This window comes from Gossypium arboreum, chromosome 3 (genome assembly GCF_025698485.1).
Source record: "Gossypium arboreum isolate Shixiya-1 chromosome 3, ASM2569848v2, whole genome shotgun sequence".
NCBI classification, from domain to species: domain Eukaryota; kingdom Viridiplantae; phylum Streptophyta; class Magnoliopsida; order Malvales; family Malvaceae; genus Gossypium; species Gossypium arboreum.
The window spans coordinates 43,333,890-43,358,230 of NC_069072.1; the positions used below are offsets into that span (position 1 = coordinate 43,333,890).

Consider the following 24,341-nt stretch of genomic DNA (forward strand, 5'->3'; position numbering starts at 1 on the left):
AGAGCAGGCCTTGCCTGTTGATGCTGGCCATTGTTTGGCTGGTTTGACACCTGGGCTTTATAAGCCTGAAGCTTGCTGGTGCTAGCCATTAGATGACCTTTTTTGACAGGCTTGATACAGGCTTAACACAAGCGCGAGCCTGTCATGCAATGTCATGCCAATCTTTTTTTTTCATTTCAATTTAATTTTTCTCATGTCATTTGAATTTCATTTCAACCTTTTCTCATGTGATTTAAATTTTATTTCACTCTTTTTAAATTAAAAACTTCATTTCTCATGTCAATTTTTTTTGTAATTTCAATTTCTTTTTAAAATTCATTTGAATTTAATTTTCTTTCTCATTAATTTCATTTCACTTTTTTTTATTTTTAATTAAAACTTCATTTATCATGTCAATTTTTTCAGTTCTATTTCTTTTAAATTTCATTTTTAATATTATTTGAATTTCATTTCAATTTGAATTTCATTTCACTTTTTTTCCTTTTTAATTAAAAATCATTTTGTCATGTCAATTTTTTTCATTTCAATTTATTTTTAAATTTCATTTTAATTTCCTTTTTTCTCATTTTATTTGAAATTTATTTCACTTTTTTCTTTTTAATTAAAACTTCATTTGAATTCCATTTTTTCTCATTTTATTTGAATTTCATTTGAATTTCAATTTCATTTCACTTTTTTTCTTTTTTAATTAAAACTTCATTTGAATTTCATTTTTTCTTTTTCAATTCAATTTTAATTAAAACTTCATCTAAGCCAAAACAGGAATTGATATGCGGGCTGCTGATTGGCCTTACTAGGCTTAGTGCTGGTCATTCAAAAGCCAGTTGTCAAATCAATATTTTTTCATTTTTAAATATATTTTTATTTTAATTTCATTTTAAATATAATTTCATTTTAATTTCAAGTACAATTTGAATTTCAATTCAATAGAACTTTCAAATTTTACTTTATTTGAATTTTATTTGAATTAATATATTTAAAGTGTTTTAAATTAAATATGTATGTATATTGTATTATAATTTTTATATTATTTTTTATTTTTTAAAATATATTAATTAAATTTTACTTATATATTTTTCTTTTTCTTTTTCAAATATAAATTCATTTCAATTTCAAATTGAATTTCAATTCAATACAACTTTCAATTTCAATTTTTTATATATTTAAATTGTAATTTAATCAATTGTATAATTTGAATAAAGCATGTCATTTGTATAACTTGTATAATTTTACAACGTTTTTACAAGAACATGCGCTTAATAATAAATCATTTGTCATCTTTCAGTCTGGCATTACGAGACGTTTGACCGAAAACATAGACATGATGTGGGCAAGTTAATTAGTTGTGGTCAGATGTTCAACATACCATGCACTGTTTGGGTTGGCCCGTCTTCCTAACGTCCATGTCATTTTGAATTCTCGTCGATTGTGGTTGACGTTTAGGATGTCTACGGAGACTACGATCAGACAACATCTCGAAAGTAGGCAGTGGAACTTCCTAGTTCGAGACATCGGAGATTACGAGAAATTCGTTTCCCCAAATACACAATGTGCGTTGCAACGTGTAGATCTTGTCTATAAATTGTTTAACATTTAAGTTTGCTCTCGCACACGCTGCATGAACATGCGCATACAAATATTAGAGAGTGTGAAAGACCTGCACTCGTAACGCTTGTTTTGCAAATCAACTACGTACAACCTAGGCAGAAAACCCGAGCGATGGTCGATGTACTCTTGAACTCGAAAAGTTTCCAAGTCACACGAATATAATTATGCGTTAATCGTTTGTGCCCTCCAACTGTTTACCACCATGGCCTTTCAGACGACCTCAATATACACCTGCCCAGCCTCAATTTGCTTAGCTTGTCTCAACCCCATCCTAGGCATCAATGTGGCCAACTTATAGAATGTTGTTGAGAAAATAACAGAAATTGGCAGATGACGTGTGCACCTCAAGACAGAGTTAACCACCTCTACGAGGTTGGTCGTCATCTAGCCATACTGAAACCCCTCATCGTAACTTTGAGTCCATTGCTAGTTTTCTATACTACCCAACCATGTTTGAAGATCTGTTGGCAAAGATAACATATAAGATTCAAGCCACGTGAACCTTAGCCTTAATCTCCGCGGTTCTAACTCATGAGTTGCATATGCAATTTGGAATCATTATTTTAAAAAAATTACAGATTGATAAAATTTGAAAAGGAATTTTTGAAATAAATACAAAAAAAAAAATTTAACCATGTTGACGAGTTCTTTTTTCCATTCTTTATTCTTATAATATTTGTGGAAGTTTGGCACGATGTGCCAGATGCAATAAATAGACCTTCACAGAACCTCCGATCGTCTTATCACAGTAAGTAGTCTCTTTGATCTGTCCGATATAAGGTAAATGTTGTCTTGTCTGACAACATGCCTCCATAGATTTTTGAGGAAAAATTATCAAGACTCGAAGCACTCATGCTCCACGATAACGAAAGCGATCGGAAGTCCATTTCGGTTGTCGTATTGTGTAACAACAATGAGGAGTATTTGTGTGTATTTATCGTAAAGCCAGGTTCCGTCCACTTGCATTATCGGCTTGCAGTGACGGAAGGTCCTAACACAAGGCTTGAATGTCCAAAAAAATCGGTGAAAAAATCGTTTCTCCGGTTGTATCTCGCCGTTCAAACCTTTATATGGTAGTGTTTGCAAATCAGTCACCATCCCTAGCACATACTCCCGCGTCGCGGCTACCTACCATTGAAGCTCGTTGTGTGACGCATCCCAGTCACCATACAACTCTCGCATCACCATTTGTTTCCCCTACCATGCCTTCCGGTACAACACTTTGTATTTGAATCAAGTTTACATGCCCGCAATAAGGATAGACACCTGAATGGTGGGCGACTCTTCCACCAAAGGGATGATGCAGTTGCATATGATTTTTGCATCTAACTTTCAATGGTTTTGTGACATACAAGCAAATGTGCATTTGTGTGGACCTTCTATTTTCTTTATCGTCCACATCTGAGTCTGTTGCATTAACGCAGCTCAAACACTCCAGTTACACCCACTCAAGGCTTTCCAACATTCTCCGATGTGCAAAAACTGTATCGACTTCGTCACTTTATAGTTCACACCTAACTTCAAGTTGTATTGTTTTATTGCATGTAAATAGTCTTTCTTGTTATCGAATTGTTATCTTACGAACACCTATTCACCGTCGAATTCTTCATCAAGTAGGTGAGCCGACACTATGTTTGTATATTCCAAGAACTCGCTTGCAAAAGCCACATCAGGATCCACGTTGGTCATGAAGGCCCCTAGATTATTCCTTATAACTATATCGAGGCCCATGTTCTCACTTGAATGGGGATTTACATCTTCACCCTCCACCAGGCCCTCCTCGTCTATATCTTCAGGGATGTCATCCAAATCGGGGTCACTGAAATCATCGTTAGAATCACGGTGGGACTGATTTTCATTATCAAACCCTTCATCACCATCTTCTATGGTGGCCAACACCTCTGGATGGATCTTTAAATGAGTACACGAGTTTGGGATGTTATACGAACATCCACCGGTGTTTGGTTTTTCGAGAATTAACATTAACCCTCCACAACCCGACTGATCTTCCTAGCAGATGTTAAGATCAAAATCAATTCCAGAACGTTGACTTACTGGAATTACAACTTGAATGGGATTTGGTTCAACTATCTCTACGAATAACTCAATCGGGCTAGGATTATCTATCCTAGGGGACAATAAATTGCTATCATTGTCCCTAGATCATCATCGTCAAGCTCCATTTTCAAGAACTTGAGTGGATCTGTTGAAACTTGAAATTTGTAAAATAGTTTCATTTACTTCCTTCAACGACTAGCTATCTTTGTACTGATCTTTCGTTTTAAATTCGCCAGTGAAACGTGCTTGTTAAATCTCATTCTAATTTTTTTCGACTTTGAAAGACACGGCCTTCTTTAGTTGTATTTATCATTTCCCAATCGAAATAAACATAACAAACAAAATCAAGGAACTTATCTTCAAAAATTTTTGTTTCATTCTCAACAAAGAAAAACTGATATTTTTAATCTTGATTTTCAACTAATAAAGCAAACAAAAACTCAAATGGAAGACAAAACACCTATATATATATCTGTTAAAGTTGGTGTCGGCCATCAGTGTCTCGGAACTAAAAAAAATAAATTTTAATCTGATAAAGTTGGTATTGGCCATCAGTGTCCCAAAACCAAAAAAAATATATTTTTAAATCTAATAAAGTTGGTGCCGGCCATTAGTGTCCCAGAACAAAAAAAAAATTAATCTGATAAAGTTGGTGTCGCTCATCAGTGTCCCAAAACCAAAAGAAAAAATTTTGGAACCCGAAAAAGGTAGTGTCAGCCATCATTGTCCTAAAACAAAAAAAATATTTCAAGACCCGAAAAACGTGGTGCAGACCATCTATAGGCCAAAAAAAATATTTTTGGTGTTGGTGCCGGCCGTTAGATGGCCAGAAACCAATTTTTTTTCAAATATTGGTATTTGAGGATACCAGTATGATATGTGTAAAAAAAAAACCCTGATGCCGACCATTGATGTCCCAAAAACAAAAAAAAAAATTAATTTTTTAAAGCCTGACACAATCATTAGACAATTATTGAGTTAAAATACAAGAAGGTGCCGACTATTGGATTCTCATAACTCAAATTTACTGTTTATTTCAAATAATTTAGGTAAATATTTTTTAATTAGATTCATTCTTATAAATATTATTATTATTTTTGGTTAGACGAATAAAATAGCCGATGGACAAAAGTTTCAACGCTTGCTTAGGTCCAAATCTGACGCACCAAAAAACTCACTGTCATAAACAACTGTCGAAAAATGAAACTACTTCAAAAGAGGTGGTGATTAATTTTAAGCAAAACTGAACAACTAAAAAAAGAAGTATAATAATTCTTTTCGTGAAAATGTGCCCAAATACATGCCTTTTAGAAAAATGGAACTGATTTGATTATTTTTATTATTATTTATCACTAATATGTCTTGAACAAATTTTCTATTGATCAAAACCTAGTTTTATTGTCATTCATAATTTGTTTTTCATTATATTTAATCAATACCGAATCTTTACGTTATTTATTAACATTCATTAAATATTTTAATTTTTATAAAATGTTGGATAATTAAATCAAATTCGAAATAAATATTAATTAAAGATTTATATATAATTCAACCAATGTAACTAATTTTAACTATAAAATTATCTCATTCACATTTAAATATATATTAAATTAAATTTTTATTATATATTAATTATAATACACTTTAACATATTCAAATTTATGTTTTCTTATATTAATATAATAATTTAAGAAATTATTTTTTATCAAATCAAATCAATCTTGGGGTTTTAGGCACGTTGAAGAAATTTTGGACAGACATCTCGAATTGGGACATGACTGATCTCCCTTTGCATCCAGGTTCAGTTGATTTGTTTCCTCTACTATCATGTTCGATTTCTTGGTCGTGAAACAAGATTCTCGGTTCAGATGTGTCTATTGCCTAGGATTGCTGTGAGAAAACAGTTATGCAATTCTAATCCTGATTCCCTCGATACCATCGCTAATATCAAACCCTACTTCTTACTATCCTATTAATTATAAATTATTTTTAAATTATAATATATGAAATTCAAGATTTTGGAATAATTTAATTTTATTATCTAGATAATTAAAGTTTAGATTTGGATTTCAAATTCGTTGTAAGCCTTAATTTTTTTTAAATTTAATTATTTTGGAGGATTTTGGACATAGTTGTTTAAATCGAACTGGATCAACTAGTTGGACAAAGAACTAATAGGGGTACTCATATGAAAAAAGGCATTAGACTGGTTGAATTTGGGAAAAAAATAATTGATCAGACAGTTAAATCAATTGAATTATAATTTTTTTAATGATTTATTTAATAGAACTAGTTGAACTGATCAACCTCATCGATAAATCAGTTCGATTCTAAAAAATTTGATTGTAAATGAAAAAAATGCCTTTCACACTTTATTATGAACAATTTTGGATAAAACTAATTGCTTTTACTTTTCTTTCAAAGAATTTTTTTTGAATTATGCCTTCACCAACAAAATGCAACTTTCAATTTTTATTTTTTATAAATTTTTAGGTTAAAATATTTTAAAATAACTCTCAACTTTATTATATTATTTATACAAGTTATTTATACTTTGTTTGCACTTGAATGAAAACATATAAGTTTGATTTGTACTTAAATAAGTGAACTTACTTTGATATAAATTAAAAGTTAGAAGTTTATAAATTGAAATTCTGTAAATTATGGTATAAATGAAAATTTGAATATTTACACTATTAAATTAAATGCATAAAATTTCGTCACTATTTTTAGAATCAAACCAGATTTGTTGGTCAAGTTGATTAGATGGGAATCAATTGAGGTATCAACCCAAAATAAGGGGTCAGATTGGTTGTACTGATCAAAACGGTGATCTACTCATTCAACTGATTTTTATCTATTTTTATTATTTATAATTTATTCAATCAAATTAGTTGAACTGAGAACCGATAGTTTTATTGGCTTACCCATCGGTTCAATTCTAAAAACCTTGAGTTTCGTTGATGATATGTTATAAGTAAAATTATTTATTTATTGTTTGAGTTTTGAAGACAGTATGAAAAAAGAGAGAGAAAAATTCTCATGTTATTTTAATCAATCTTGAATTTTAAAATTCCAAATTTTAAAATAGATTTTAAAATCTAAAATTTCAATTGAGAAAATAGTTTTCATTTCCTATATTTAAAAATTTAAAAGCCAAATGAAAATAAATCCAAATTTTTGAAAAATAAAAATAATTCAATTTTAACCGATTTTTAGGTTCTTTATCTTTTTTTTTCGTTTTATGGTTAAAAATAGTTTGGACTTACTTCTGATTATATGGCACTAGTTTGACGTTTGATTCCCAATATATTCAATTAGTTCTATTGACTAATTCAATTTGATTTTGACAACTTTAATTATTAGTAATTTTTTTTTGAGAATAACTATAAATGATTAAGTCTTAATTTAATGGTGCCATTATTGTTACAACAAGAAGAATCTAGATTCAAGCTATTGAACACATATTATTTTTCTATATAAACATTACTATTAAAAAACGTAAATTTAAGTATACTTAAACACATATTATCTTATCTTCCGATATATTACATTTATCCATGATAGCAAAGGGGAATATTGTACAAATTAGCATGCCGCCATTCATGGTCTATGACACTTATGGTGGTACCCCAAAAACATTACTATTAGCAATGAATATTTGATTTTATAACCTCTAAAAGGAACTCATTTTTATAAAAAGAATAATAATAATAATTTTTTTTCCAAGTAACTGTGTATAGACATATAGTTTTATACATCAAACTATATCCACAAGATAATCTCTTAGATAAAGCTGCCATGTGTTTGATGACTCCAATTAAGATTGGGATTGAGTTTGAGAGTATCCCATTGGATACTGGCAATAAGATTTATGGCCAATACAAAGGCATTGCATGCCAGCAGTATAGACTCTGGGATAATTGGGGATCAAAATTCCTTCCACTGTCTTGCATAAAATAAAAGACACAATATTTTGGTTTTTGTGGGGTCTTGCATTGGGCCTTTGTTCCCTCAACAAGGACCTTGGATGGGCTGTAAAGGTAAGATAAAATCGGCTCAAACAATGTTGGATTAAAGTCCTCGCAATATCTAGACAAAAGGGCTACCTATTCATTAGCTTTACAACTTCATTATTAACTTGGGAAAAAAAATCCCTTCGTTTAGTCTACACTATACAACAAAAGAGCTTTAAAAATGGGGGAAAATAAAAGGCAGTAAGGGTAAGATGAGATGGGACTCACTAAACAAACATGACCAGGCAAGATAACTTTAGGAATGCATGGTGCATAACTAAAGAAAGCTACCCGACATCAAACATGAGTCCATACAAGATATCATGTGAAACTTCGGCCTGAGGGGATGAAGACACTACCCAACTCTTCGCTTATCATAATGGGAGATTTAGAATATGTTTATATTCAAGTTAATGATCATGATTCAATCTTTAACCAAAAACAATTCAATGAATCATATGAATACATGTATAAATCACCATTTATATATTTAAATTCACGTATAAATTCATTAATCATTCATTTAATTTATATAGAAAATTATGTAAATGCACTAAATCGAGTATTTTACTCACAAATTTTAGGAGGCTAAAGTTATCAAAAGGTAAGCCCTACAAGATCGTGCATGGATTTGCTCAAGACAAAGACAGTGAAGAGTCTCCTCTAACTCACAGCCCCAAAGGTTGAGGTTGATTTTGCTGCATTCGTGTTAGAAGAAGGAATTGGAAGGACCACTGCATGTTGATTTTTTTTTCCAACATCATTGAAATGCATAGCCATAAATTGACTAGAGAGAGAGAGAAAGACCCTAGTGATCTAGATGCAACTGTCATGATCATCAAACTCAAAATCTTGGCCTATGGTGGATCTTATAAGTAGATCCATCAAAAGCTGAAAATGTAATATCATGAAAAGCAACGTGCTGCCTTCCGATTCGCCATTTATATCACACGTGAGTCTTGGCTTTATACATACAACCCACACATGCACATGCTGGATGCCCCCAACAGGATGAAATGAGGATTTTGTTTTAATATACAGGCCAAATTATATATACACTATAATGGATATTCACTGACCCAAGATTTCTATTGGAGTTCACTCCCAATCAATCATAGATCGTAAACTAGTACATTTTGTTGCTAGCTCGAGCAGCTCGAAGGTTCAATAAGCCCCAAAGCTGCCCCAAAGAGGGGGCAGCCAGATGTTTCTGGGCCATTGTTCAGCCGAAGGTGACTTAGCAAGCCCCTAATAATGAAAGAACTCAGCAGTTTGAAATCGGATTTAACTGAGTTGATATCCAATCTCTTCAAGTGGACTTCTGTAGGAGAAAAGTTGGGATCTGCCAAATTCTATAAACCTGTTAAGGTTGTAATGGTATACAGATAGGGTTAACAAGTTTACAGTTTTCCCCAAGTAGGCGACATGGAACCATGGCCAACAACCACTCAAAAAAGCCAGTTCCCACTAAAATAGAGTACAGTCCCTAGAATCCAAGGAAACACCAATTCTTTGCCCCCCACTATCCAGAACACTAGCTCTGGTTTTCACAGTATGAGAAGGATAAAAAAAAAGAAGCTTGTGTCCCTTCTACCCCACTTCACTTGTATTAAAACTAAAGAACATCAAATGTGGGGTCTCCTTCAAAATCCAAATTCACTCTTCATCATATTATATTATTAGACAGTCCAATTCATTGTTATTACGAACATATTTTAAAGCTATCCCTTCCCACTACTCTCAATTCTTAATCATTTCAAACCCTTTGCCTCTCTATACAATCTCACCACTTCCATCATCCATCTCTCCATTGAAGAAGCCTACCATGTCTGTAACAGGAGTTTCAGACCCTGACAGAATGTTGAAGAAGTCATTCCATCGAAGGAATGACTCCGGTGAGCTCGATGTATTCGAAGCTGCACGGTATTTCTCGGGGTACAATGAAGCATCTAGCTATAACTGTGCGACATTCACTCAGAAAATCATGCGGGAAGAGAGGCAGCCATGGAGGGGAGGCAGGGTCAGCTTGGATGTACCCATGAGGAACCCTCTTCCCCAGCAAGTTCATGTGGTGGACAAGCAAATTAAGGATAAGAAATACAAGCAGCCAAGCTCTCCTGGTGGAAGACTTGCTAGCTTCTTGAACTCTCTTTTCAATCAAACAGGTTCCAAGAAGAAATCAAAATCCACCACACAGTCCATGAAAGGTGAAGAAGAGAGTCCTAGTGGGAGAAGGAAAAGGAGGAGCAGTATTAGCCATTTTCGTAGCTCTAGTACAGCTGAAACGAAGTCGCTTTATTCTGCCTCAAGCTCTGGTTTCAGGACGCCGCCTCTTTATGCACATACTCCTACGAAAAGCTACAGGGAGTTTAGCAGCTATTCGGATCATAGAGAGGTTTTATCTCTGTCCAAGAACAACATTGGACAGACAAAACCAACAGCTTTAGAAAATGCTGCCACTGATGACAAAAGGAATATAACAGAGAAACTGAAGTTCAATAATGGCCACTCAGAGAAACACAAGAACCTCGATGTTTGTCATCAGGAGAAGGGTAGGAATTGTGGTAATCGGTATCCATCAGAGGAGAAAGAAATCAGGACGTTCAATGAGACTGATGATGGTGCAGATAGTGATTCAAGCTCTGATCTGTTCGAGCTGCAAAACTACGATTTAGGCATTTACTCTAGTGGTGGTTTGCCTGTGTATGAAACTACACATATGGACACCATCAAGAGGGGTACACCAATTTCCAATGGTGCCCTATGAGAGGCTGCATCTTCAACTTGTTGATGGCTTCATTTGTTTTCATTGCCATCGGAGGCTTTGATAAAAAAGAAAAAAGAAAAAAGAAATTTGATGTCCTATATTTTGCTTTCTTTGTCCTCATTTAATGCTTTTCCCCTTTTCTCTGTATGTACAGTTTGAAATGTTTGTTTGTCACTCTTTCATTCTCAATGGAGTAATGCAAAAACGCTAAAAGTTTCCCATTGTAATGTAATTGTTTGCTTAGATTGTGCCATGATTAGTGATTTTCCACTAAATTAATGGAGAAACATCAGAAAAAGTTTCTTTTGACTTTAGGACAAAGAAACAATAAATAGTTTAACAAAATTAATTAGTATTTCCTACTTGCACGTGTGATTCATGTAAGCTTTACATTTCATGAAAAACAAATATTTATACAGCAGAAGTTGATTAAGTGTTTGCATGCTTGATGATTAAGCCACCTCATACAAAACTAAGGGACAAAGTTAGGGTCCTGTTTCCCTGCCTATATGTGATCCATGTAGAACATTGTTGAGCAAATTCAATGAACTTAATTGTGGGGCTTCCTAGAATTCATCATTCTTGGATGTAGAGCAAGTGTTAGATTGAGGCAATGATGCAAGAACACTGGGTTAAGCTGGTGGGAAAAATTTTCAGCATAGGAGGTAAAAATCGTACGGACGTCTTATCATCCAAATACCCAGTTTCGAACTAAACCCCAAATTATTAAGAGCTTGATTAACATAAGGTTCCGTCCAATCAGACAATCAATAAAAGGCAAGTAACGCTTATACACTAGTATATATTTTCTAGGGAGAACCGGTGAAGAAAAGCTTAAAACTTCGCATTGTCCTATAAGAATTGATTGGAGTAACTGATTTAGAGATGATAGCTAAAGTTTGTGCCAAAATACTTTTGGTTATGTCCAAAAGGGTATCATTTGGAGTACTCAGTTTTTGAATATATAGAAAAAGTTAGAGAGTACCAGCATCAAATACTTATCCTTAAATTTGAGTTACATAATAAGATTGGTTCTAATTTAAGTTTAGAGAATAAATCATTTTCTATGTTCTACCTTCAGACCATCTTGCATTAGCACAGTGTGACAAGTACGTTGTGACATAATAATAATAATAATAATAATAATAATAATAATAATTTCATAAACAACAACTAATTTCGGAAACTAACATCATTAACAAAGGACAATCTCTTCTAAACGGTCTAGTTAAGCAATTAAAATTAACAAGGTATTTTGTATTTTGCTTTTAACATCAACGGGTGAACTAACCTTATAACAGAATCAAATGATGGATGGCCAAATTTAAAGTTTGCAGCTCTCATCCTCTCTGTGTGAGTACATGCGTGTAAAGTTCAAAAAAAAAAAAATGAAAAGGAATAGGTTTTATATTCGCCTTCCCTCTTAGTGTCTTTTGGATTTAATAATAAAACAAGCATAAAGCAAAATGGATCATGAAACTTATTGATGGACTTTAGAACAAATGATGCATGTATAGCACACCATCATCAATGATGCATGGGGCACCAAAAGGGTCCAGCAGAGCATGTAGCATCGGCATGGATGGACAGTGGAGCCTAGATGGGCCAATACCTGTGAGTTTTCAAACTACATTTGATTTCCATGTTTGATAGAATTTGGAAGAGAACAAAAAATGATAGTCGGTGAAATTTTAAAAGTGAAACTAAAAAAAAAAAAAAAACCTATTATGGAGCCGAATATGTTACTTGTATTTGTTAGACTTACCATCATCTAAACATTTATCGATCTAATCTATGTAAGACGTGAAGTAGGGGAAATGGGAGTTGCCCAAATGTGATGTGAAAAACATCAACAAGACAGAATCAGACCATATGTCCTGGACAAGAAAGGGACTTGCGTAAAATGGCCATAATTTATTTATGACTATAAGCTCCATTTAATTAATAGGTGAGACCATGTTGGGTTATGAAGCAATTTATCGGGAGAAAGTATGAAGCTCTGTTTAAGCTAGAGCAACAAGACAATAATTCCGGATAAAGAATGAAAGAAGATTGAGATTCAAAGAATTGAGAGTTGCAAGAGAAGCAATTAGAAGCAGAAAGGATGGAGAAATTTTGAGAACAAATTGACTATTCTCTACATAATTCATCAATATATGATGTACATATATAGTACAATTACATTTTAGGAACAATAAAAATAACATGTGCAAGTGAACAAACATTAAATACAACTTAATGATAAACTAGGACCTGTCTAAAACTGGTAAGTACTTGACCAACTTTATCCAGTCAAAAAGTATCTGTCAAATCATATACAGGTTGCATGTTACAAAAAAAGTATTTCATCTGGATAACATTAGGTACATTCGTATGCTGCTGTATTTCATCTGGGTAACGTACATACTGCTATTTGTTGCCACCTTTTAACACTCCTCTTTGGCTACAAGACAGCAGATTCCAACTTCCTTTTCAAATACTCAAACCTGGTGGCAGCTAACGACTTGGTCAAAATGTCTGCCAATTGAACTTCTGAGCAGCAATGGACCAAGTTGATCTCCTTTGACAACTCTACCTCCCTCACAAAATGGTATTTGATCTTGAAATGCTTAGTCTTGCGATGAAACCCAGGGTTCTTGGCAATTGCAATAGCTGACTGATTGTTAACTTTGATCTCTATTGCTTCTGCTTGACCAGCATTCAAGTCATCCAATAGTTTTCTAAGCCAAATTGCTTGATTAACAGCACTAGCAGCTGCAATATACTCAGCCTCTGCAGTGGATTGAGCTACTGTCTGTTGTTTCTTAGAACTCCAGCTAAAAACACCTGAGCCTAAAGTGAAGAAATAGCCTAACGTGCTCTTCATATCATCAACTGAGCCAGCCCAATCGCTATCTAAATAACCAACCAGCTTCAGTTCTTCAGCTCTCTCAAACTTCACACCATAGCCTAAGGTTCCTTTGACATACCTTAGGACCCTTTTAACAGCTTTAAAATGTGAAACATTGCAGCAATGCATGAACCTCGAGAGAAGGCCAACTGCATACATGATGTCTGGCCTTGTTGCTGTTAAATAGAGTAGGCAACCAACCAAAATTGTAACGCCCCTTACCCGTGTCCGATGCCGAGACAGGATACAAAGTATTACCGGACTTAAACACAAATAATCATGCAAACCGGGCCATAAAATTTCGTTCAAATTTAAAACTTTTCAATTTTTATCTTAAAGTCCCTTATTTAGGCCTACGAGGCCTTAAGCATGCTATGAAAGTAATTGGGGACTAAACCGAGAACTTTTGAAGGTTTAGGAAAATTTATGAAATTTTTCCATGAAGTAGAGCCACATGCCTGTGTGGACACAGGGACATGCCCGTGTGTCTTCAACATGCCCATGTCCTTAGGCCGTGTAACTTTCTGACTATGACATCATCACGTAAAATTAACCACACGACCAAGCTGCGCATCCGTGTGCTAGGCCGTGCCCTCCATATGGCTCAGACACATGGCCGTGTCTCTGCTCGTGTGACTAACACTTAGGCTATTTTCCAAGCCTTTGTGTTACCCTTAATTTCCACAATTCATTACATATATTAAGGACACATATCATGGCATCATTTTAATGATTTAACCTATATTCTTAACATTAACATGTCATTATTCACGTATTTCGCATGCTCGTGCAATATTAAGTCTAGATGCAAACATCCATGACCATTAATCTTACTATTGCACCACATTTACTAATAATCTAGAATTATTCACTTATCACTTGTGTCATTAGACCTTGAGAATTCAAGTTCAATCAACATCATCATCTTTTTTTTTTCTATATCATGCATTTCTCATAGCAATGACCAGTTCGATTGGTCATGAAGCATTCATCATACACATATGTTATACACCAACATGCATTTTCAACAAGCATATCCACATCACAAACATTAGGGCTTAACATGGATAAATAGACTTACAAGCCATAATCATTATAAGCCACATCTTATGGCTATATACAACGAATCATTATAAGCCAATACATTTGGCTACTCATAACAACATCTATCATAAAACTAAGTCCCTATATATTCCACTCACTTGGAATCGCTAGCATAAATATATTAATATTCCAACAAAGATGTCTCGATAGTGTGATGCTGCCTCAGATGATCTCCAACCTCGAGCCGACCTAAAAATGCTAAGGAAATGGAAAGGAGGGAGTAAGCTTTACGCTTAGTAAGCTCGCATGAAAAATCATAAGCAATGTGATAACATGCTATTTTTAAAATTCTTTCTATTTATTCAAAGTCCAGTCAAGCTATTTTTCTGAGTCATAGTCACTAAATTATTCGTATCTGGAGCTACGGGACTCTGAATTTAGAACTGTTAATTTTTCTTGAAACTAGACTCACATATTTTATTATCATAAAATTTTCAGAATTTTTGGTCTAGCTAATAAGTACAAATTATTCTTTAAAGTTACCCCTATTTTGCTGTATGGCAATTCCGACCTCTCTTCACTATAAATTAATTATCTCATAGTACGGGACTCAGATGATGCTTCTATCTATTTCCTTTGAGAATAGACTCATTAAGTATTTTAAGTATATAAATTATAACCTATAATAATTTTTGTAAATTTTTTAATGATTTTCCGAATTTAAGATAGGGGAGTCCAAGATCACTCTGAACCTATTTCACAAAAATTCAAATATCTCATTATATAAGATTTATTTTCTTATCTGTTTCCTTTATCTGAAACTAGACTCGATAAGCTTTAATTTCATATTTTACTCAGCTTTTAACTCAATTTCCACTATTTTTGGTGGATTTTCAAAGTTGGACCGCTGGTATTGTACTAATCTATCTTAATGCAACATGATGATAACCATCACAAATTTGTCATAGAAATTATTCTCATAAATATCACTCATTCATTTGCACTCTTATCACAAGTCCATTTCATTTCACATGGCAAACACATGCTCAAGGGTTTCGAGTATGTACCTGTGCTATCTCTTAGCACAACCACTCATCTAAACATGACAATCATATACATCATACTAGTATCATCTAAACATAGATGAGTTTATCATTTCAAGTATTTCCATTCCATTTCTCATATTAATTGTCGTTGAATTCCTCAGAATCTCGATGGATATCACATTTATCGTCAAGTCATGCAAGCGATCATTTCAAGTACCCACTCTCGCGAACCTCACTCATTACGGCGGGATTACCAGTCCAGGCTAAATCCCCCGTATCATAACTCACAGAGTGTTGTCGGGATTACTAGTCTAGGTTAAATCCCTTACAATGACATACACTCTCATAAGTTCAAATCTGAATTACCAGTCCAGACTAAATTCAGTCTTTAATTGGATTACCCGTCCGGGCTAAATCCTTAATGCACCCATATTCTTTGGGAGGCTCGATCACTTAAGGAACACCAGTCCAGGCTAGATCCTTTCTATATTGAGATCAACAGATTACCCGTCTGGGCTAAATCTTTTTCTGCAACACATGCAAGATCTCATGTCATGTAAACAATGATTTATCCATCGGATATCCCTTTTTATTCAACCGAGATTTTCACTTTTCATCAAGTATATCAATATGCATAGATGATCATGCAATGTACATTCAATTCAACACATTTTCATGTTTATTTGGGCATTAGTCCATACATCTATACAACCAAAAATAACATATCACCTAGTTTTCATACAAACTTATTCATTTCATTTAAAATGTCAATTTCCATCAAATGTCCATTAACATCAAATTCAATACAATCATACCAAGATATTTTTCATGTATAACAATAATAACATGAATACTATGCTTATTAAATCACGCGAACTTACCTCGAATACGGAAATGACAAAATTACATTTTAGTCCAAAACTTGTATTTTCTCGACTTAAGCCTGAATCTCGATTTCCTTGATCTATCATTTCAAATATAGCCTATTTAGGACTCACATTATTCAAATTGACTCAAAATCATATTTTGAAAAAATTACTTTTTTGCCCCTAAATTTTGTCAAAAGTACCTTTTGCCCCTAGGCTTGTAAAATGATTTTTTATTTAATTTTCCCATTCTATAAGCCTAGCCAAACTATTTTCATAGCTATAGAAAACTACAATTCTCATCATAACACCCTTTTATAGCATTTTTACAACTTTTACAAAACGGTCCTTTTGGACGTTTTCACCAAAAATCGCTTAGTAAAAGTCATTTATTTAACGCCCAACACTCATTTTCTACCATTATGCATCAAAATGCATGTATGCCACACATGGGCAAATTTTTAAACATGAACCCTAACTAAAATTAATGGTAGAAATAGATAGATCTTGTTACGGGGGCTGCAAAAACGTAAAAATCATTAAAAATGGGGCTAGAACGGACTTACAATCAAGCTTGGAAGCTTGAAAAACCCTAGCCATGGTTTATCCATGCAAGTTTCGGCCAAGAGGTTGAAGATGGACAAAATTTGGCTTTTAATTTTGTTTTTAATTCATTTTAATAACTAAATGACCAAAATGCCCTTAATGAAAAAATTTGAAAACATGCCTAACCATGTCCATTTTTGTCCACTAACTTAGCCAATGGTCTAATTACCATATAAAAACCTCCAATTTAAAATTTCATAACAATTGGACACCTCTAGCATGTAGAACTCAACTTTTTCACTTTTTACGATTTAGTCCTTTTACTAAATTGAGTGCCCAAACGTTAAAATTTTTGAACGAAATTTTCACGAAATTATACCGTGAAATTGTAGACTATAAAAATATAATAAAAATAATTTTTTTATGTCGATTTTGTGGTCCCGAAACCACTGTTCCGACTAGGCCCAAAATCGAGATGTTACAAAAATTCTGTACCCGTTTTCATCTACTCGATCATGCTCACTGGTGCTCGACAGTTACTCTCCTAGTGCAATAGGAGTACTAGCAGGCTTGCACTTTGACATGCTGAATTTGTTTAGAACCTTCAATGCAAAGGCTTACTGACTTATGAAAATGCCATCCTCATTCTTATTTATTGCCATACCAAGGAAGTAGGTCATTAAACCTAAATCAGTCATCTCGAACACATCTTGCATCTGCTTCTTGAAATCTTCAATCATCTCACCCCTGTAACCAGTAACTAATAAGTCATCCACATAAAGTAAAACTATCAACAAGGTTTCTTTCTCAGCCTTTTCACATAGAGTGTAGGCTCACTTATACTCTTCTCGAGTCCCAGCCTTGACAAGTATGCATCAATCCTGTCATACCAGACCCTTGGAGCCTGTTTTAGGCCATACAAGGCCTTCTTGAGCTTATAAACCTTGTGTTCATCACCAGGGACCTTAAAACCTTCAGGTTGTTTTATGAAGATTTCTTCCTTTAGAAATCCATTTAGAAATGCTGATTTGACATCTAATTGATACACCTTCCATTGTTTCTGAGCAGCTAAGGTAAACAACAGCCTTATGGTATCAAGCCTTGAAACAGGTGCAAAAGTTTCAAAAAAATCAACTCCTTGCTATTGTATCCCTTCACAACCAGCCTAGCTTTATGCTTGTTCAGTGACCCATCTGCATTTTTCTTGGTCCTGAACACCCACTTGACACCAATAACCTTTCTATTTGCTAGTCTATCAACCAGCTCTCATGTGTCATTCTTATGGATTATTCTCAATTCAGCTTCCATAGCTTCTCGCCAGCAGTTCTTTCTTGCTGCTTCATTATAGCAGGAAGGCTCAACCATAGTCATAGCACACCTTTCATAAATGTCTGCTAGTGTCCTAGAGTCTCTAACAGGTACGCCATCAAAATTATTATCAAATGGCCCTTCTTCAGTTGGTTCTAGATTGCTATCTAGCTGATCTTCTTCACTTAAGCTTGCATCTGAATCATTCCAACTCCAAACATTCTCTTCATCAAATTTGACATCCCTACTCACCAAAATCCTCTTTGTTGAGGGATCAAATACTCTATAGCCTTTATTAGTGCTGCTGTAGCCAACAAATATCCCTAGAACAACCCTTCTTTCAAGTTTGGTTCTCTTCTTAGCTGGGATGAGGGCATAGCAGACACAGCCAAACACTTTCAGGTGTGAAACAGTTGGCTTGAGTCCATGCCAGGCTTCGAAAGAGTCTTTTCCTTCACAGCACTAGTTGGCAACTTGTTAAGCAGGTACACTGAGGTATTAACAGCCTCAGCCCAAAATTTTCTTGGCAGCTTGCTCTCAAATAGCAGACATCTGGCCATATCATGCACAGTTCTATTCTTCCTCTCACATACTCCATTTTGCTGAGGTGTATAGACTGTTGTTAGGTGATGATGAATCCCAGCTTGCTCACACGGTTTCTGAAACCTTTCAGATAGGTACTCAGTGCCATTGTTAGTTCTCAAAGCCTTAATTTTGAAACCAGGCTGATTTTCAGCTAGTGCCTTAAACTTGCTAAAGGCTTCAAACACTTTAGACTTTTGCTTCAAGAAATAAACCCAACAAAACCTGGTCAGATCATCAATAAATAACACAAAATACCTACTATCATTCAAGGAAGGAGTCTTCATTGGCCCACAGATATTAGAATGGACCAACTTAAGTTTGTCTCGAGCCCTCCATGCCTTATTGACTGGAAAAGGCATTCTAGCCTGCTTACCAAGCTGGAAAACTTCACAAACAGTGTCTTTGGTTTTTACTTTTAACATGTATTCAACCAAGTTCAACTTGTGCAATTGATCAAGTAACTTGTAATTAACATGGCCTAATCTCCTGTGCCATAGGCCAGCATTATCGGCAAAGCTAGTATAAGCCTTTTTCTCAAGTTGGTTTACATCAAACATAAAACACCTATCTGCCATTGCTACTGTAACCAACTCTTGACTATAAGAATCTTCAACAATGCATGAGCTATTCTTAAAAGCAAGTGAGTAACCTTTTTCTACAAGCTGACCAACACTGAGCAAATTCTGATCTATATCAGGCACATAAAGTACATCAGAAATCACTTTGTTACCTGAACAAGTTTTGATCACCATATTTCCCCTGCCTTTAGCTTCAATCAGGTTCTTTGAGGCAAAGCTTCTATCAAGGTCCTTAAACAGCCTTACATCAGCTACCATATATGTGTGCAGCCACTATCCACTAGCCAGTCACATTTGACTTTACTTGAGGGTGTAAAGCAAGAGGTTGTAAAAACATGCTCCTTTTGAGCTTGAAGGTCCTCAGTAGCCTGAGCTTGCATTTCCTGCTGAGCTTGTGCCTTCCCTTTATTTTTGTAACACCCCTTACCCGTGTTTGACGCCGGAACAGGGTACGAGGCATTACCGGACTTAATCATTAATCATCGTATAAAAACCGATTCATAATTTCACTCTAATTTAAAACTTTTTCAAACACATTCAAGTTGTCCCTTAAAAAGAGCTTACAAGGCCCACATCATGCTTTAATTCAACCACACACATAGGCAAGCATGCACATTCATAAATTGCATCATTTAATTAATAACATAATGAAGACTATCTACATTAAATGACTTTATACAATAGAGACCTTCAAATAACATAGGTCAGTATTTTAAGCCAATTCCTAGCAACTTAGTAACAATTAAACGAGTCTCCATACATGCCAAAGACTTAAAATACTTTAAAACCTTTATATATCGATCAATAGTTTGATAGTGTAATTTAACCTCCGGCGACCACCAACTCGAGTTAACATTTGCAATACTATAGGAAAAAGGAAAGGAAGGGAGTAAGCATTATAGCTTAGTAAGTAAGTATGTAAATATTAATAAACAATACATTATCATACTTTAAACAAAGTCACAATATGTTCCCGGAATATTACCATTACAAACACACATACTTTCACTATTACAATCATAAACAGAAATAAGCTATCTAGTAGAGTACCAGAAACTAAATTATTTATTTATGGAGCTACAAAACTCCAAATTATAATTCGTTAATTTTCATTGAAACTAGATTCACATATATTCTTACCATAAAATTTTCAGAATTTTTGGTCTAGCCAATTTGTACAGTTTATTCATTGAAGTTACCCCTATTTCACTGCTCAACTGTTCTGACCACTCTTCACTACGAATCAATTTTCTCATCGTACAGAATTCAAAGGATGTTCTTGTTTATTTCATTTGAAACTAGACTCATTGAGGATTTCAATAATATAATTATATCCCATAATTATTTTTGTAAAATTTTTAATGATTTTTCCAAGTCAAAATAGGGGATCACGTAGTCATTCTGAACCAGTCTCTCAAAAACTTAAATATCTCATAATATAGAATTCCTTTGCTTGGCTATGTTTCTGTTATATGAAAATAGACTCATTAATCTCTAATTTTATATCTCATTCAGTCTTTGATTCAATTTCTACTATTTTTGGTAAACTTTTAGATTCATGTCACTGTAACTATCCAGAACAGTTTTATTGTCAATTTTGATCTTTCACACTTCAATTGTATTCATCACTTTCCCATAGCAATCTTTCCAATTTCCAATCACATATCGAGCATATTGCTCATAAGTTACACACGTATATACTTACACTTATCATCACAAAGTCATACACAATTTCATTTAATCAATTTCCAGTTGAATGCTTGAATAATAATGATATCTGCGATGGTATCGCACACATTACCACCTTTAAAATCGAAGCTCTCTTGTACACATAGTGGCCTTCACTTAGCACCACTCATGTGACCTAGCTCGATTGTACACATAATTTTGGCTCTCTTGTACACATGGTGAACACTTAGTACCACCCATGTGACCTAGCCAGTTTATCTCATAGCTCTCTTGTCTACATGGTGTCCTTCACCTGGAACCACGCATGCGACCTAGCTACATATATCCCGTAGCTCTCTCGTCTACATGGTGTACACATAGTATCACCCATACGACCTAGCTACATCATAATGTCTCGTAGCTCTCTTGTACACATGATGTGCACTCAGCACCATACATGTGACCTAGCTACATACCATCTGTATCATCCAATCTTTCCGAAGGTTCAATCGGATTTTTCTCTCTTTCTAATACTTGATTCCATACTTCCAATAGTCAAATATGATTTAAAAATCAGCTACAATACATAAAATATGCTGGAATACAAAAACATAGTAAAGATAATGTATTATTTACATACAAACTTACATACTTTCTCATTTCCATGTCGAATTAATATTGAACATTTAAATCATCATAATTATACTTACTTTCAACACCTCGGAAATCATAGTAAATATATCAATTATACATTGAAACATGCATAAATTAATGCTTATTATACATATGAACTTACCTCGATACTAAATCGACCATTTTACCAACTTTCTCGATTTTCAATTTTTCTCCCATTCTAGATTCAAATCTCGTTTTCCGGGATATAAAACATTATATTTTACTTATTTAATTAATGTACTATTCAAAAAATTCCTTAACTCAAACTTTGGTAAAATTATAATTTTGCCCCTAAACTTTTGCATATTTACACTTTTGCCCCTAGGCTTGGGAATTAAACTTCATACCTTATTCTTATGTTTTATGACATGCTGATCATTTTTCCCTTCTATGGCAACATCAAATTCTCACTCTAACACATAGTTATGAACAATAACAACTTTTACCGATTAAGCCGTTTTACTCATTTTTGCTTAAAACCGCTTAGCAAAAGTTGTTTAACATAATTTCAGCCTTCATATTCTACCATAAAACATCAAAATAAACACATTTCACCTATGATATTTTTCTAAATATGAACCCTAGCTTAAATTATTGCTAGAATAAGCTTAATCAAGTTACCGGGATTCCAAAATCGTAAAGAACTTGAAAAACGGGGCTAAAACGGACTTACTATTGAGCTTGGAAAGCTTGAAAACCCTAGCCATGGCTTCCCCCATGCTAATTTCAGCCTCCATGAAAAAGATGAGTCAATTTTGGCTTTATTTTCCCTTTTTATTTCTTTTAATTACCAAATGACTAAAATGCCCTTAAGGCCTTTCTTTAAAATTTTGTCCTATTCATGCCATTTTTGTCCAAAAAAAATATAATTGTCTAATTACCATTTAAGGACCTCCTCTTTAAACCCCCATTTCAATCAAGTACTTATGAATTAGAACACATATTTTGCAACTTTTGCAATTTAGTCCTAAAAGTCCAATTAAGCACTTTATCAGTAAAATTACTTAATGATATTTTTACACACTATTTTAATAAATAAATAATCCTTAAAACTTAGTCGGAATAAATTTTTTGACTTCGAATTCGTAGTTCTAAAACCATCATTCCGTTTAGGCCCTAAATCGGTCATATAAAGAACTTCGCAAATAAGCCCTAATAGGCAAATTAAACATGCAATCTATAAAATTTCTTATCAATACTCTAACACATGCATCTAATCACTCGGTAAATCATAAAAATTAATCGAAATAAACTTTTTTATCTTAAATTTGTGGTTTCGCAACCACTATTCCATTTAGGCCCTATTTCGAGATGTTACATTTTTTGCACACCCTCTCAACATGTCCAAACTGTTTACAGCTCCTACACTTAACATCTAGTCTGTGCCAGCAGTTTTTCTCCAAATGTGAAGTCTTCTTACAGTGAATGCATGGTGGAAACCTTTTCTTCCCTGTATCTCTCCTTGATTTCTCCCTTCTATCGACCCAAGGTTTCTTTCCTTTTTGGCTAGAACCTGAGCCTTCCTTGGCATTTTCTTGGAAAGCTCCTTCAAGATGCTCTTCCTGCCTGTTGGCCCTCCTTTGCTCAAGTGCATATAGGGAATTTACCAGCTCAGACAATGAGATGGCTGATAAATCTTTTGAGTCCTCCAATGAAGAAATCTTTGACTCAAAATTCTTAGGGAGAGTTGTAATGACCTTTTCAACAACTCTGCACTCACTGAAATCATCACCAAGGAGACTAATGTTGTTGACTATGGCCATTATCCTATCAGAGTATTGCTTAATGGTTTCTGACTCTCTCATCTTCAGGTTCTCAAAATCCCTCCTAAGGTTGATAAGTTGTTGCTGCCTTATCTTGTCTGACCCCATAAACTCCTCATTTAGCTTCTCCCATGCTTTCTTTGGTGAGTCACAAGCCATTATCTGAGTAAAAATCACATCGGATACTCCATTTTACAGGCAAGCTATAGCCTTGTGCTTCTTGGCACATTCTTCACTATGTTGCCTTATCTGTGCAATAGTGTGATTGACCCTCAATAGAGCTGGTTCAGCATCATTATCGACCACATTCCATAAATCATGTGCTTGAAGGTATGTCTTCATCTTAGCTACCCAAATGTGGTAGTTTTCTCCAGCAAACATAGGTGGTGGTGGTGGTGTAAAACTCATCTTTGCAGTAACCAAACAAACTAACAAAAAATAGCTTCTGCTTCTTTTCTCTCAAACACAAGTCACTCAAAAATAAAATACAACTAAGGCCCTTAAAGATGACAGACTCTTAATACCATTTGTTGGGGTTAAGAAGCAATTTATTCGAAGAAAGTATGAAGCTCTATTTAAGCTAGAGCAACAAGGCAATAATTCTGGATAAAGAATGAAAGAAGATTGAGATTCAAAGAATTGAGAGTTGCAAGAGAAGCAATCAAAAGTAGAAAGGATAGAGAAATTTTAAGAACAAATTGACTGTTCTCATTACATAATTTATCAATATATGATGTACATATATAGTATAATTACATTTTAGGAATAATAAAAATAACTTGTGCAAGTGAACAATCATTAAATACAACTTAATGATAACCTAGGACCTGTCTAAAACTGGTAAGTACTTGACCAACTTTATCCAATCAAAAAGTTTTTGTCAAATCATATACAAGTCGCCTGTTACAAAAAAAGTATTTCAT

General features: G+C 34.2%; 1 protein-coding gene across 1 annotated transcript; it reads left to right on the forward strand.

The window, feature by feature from the left end:
• The first annotated feature begins 9,285 nt into the window (after positions 1-9,285).
• On the forward strand, positions 9,286-10,681 carry LOC108460029 (protein BIG GRAIN 1-like E). The gene has a single exon (XM_017759415.2). It carries the CDS (start codon positions 9,508-9,510, stop codon positions 10,447-10,449), a length of 942 nt encoding a protein of 313 aa, XP_017614904.1. The 5' UTR covers positions 9,286-9,507; the 3' UTR covers positions 10,450-10,681.
• Positions 10,682-24,341: the final 13,660 nt, after the last annotated feature.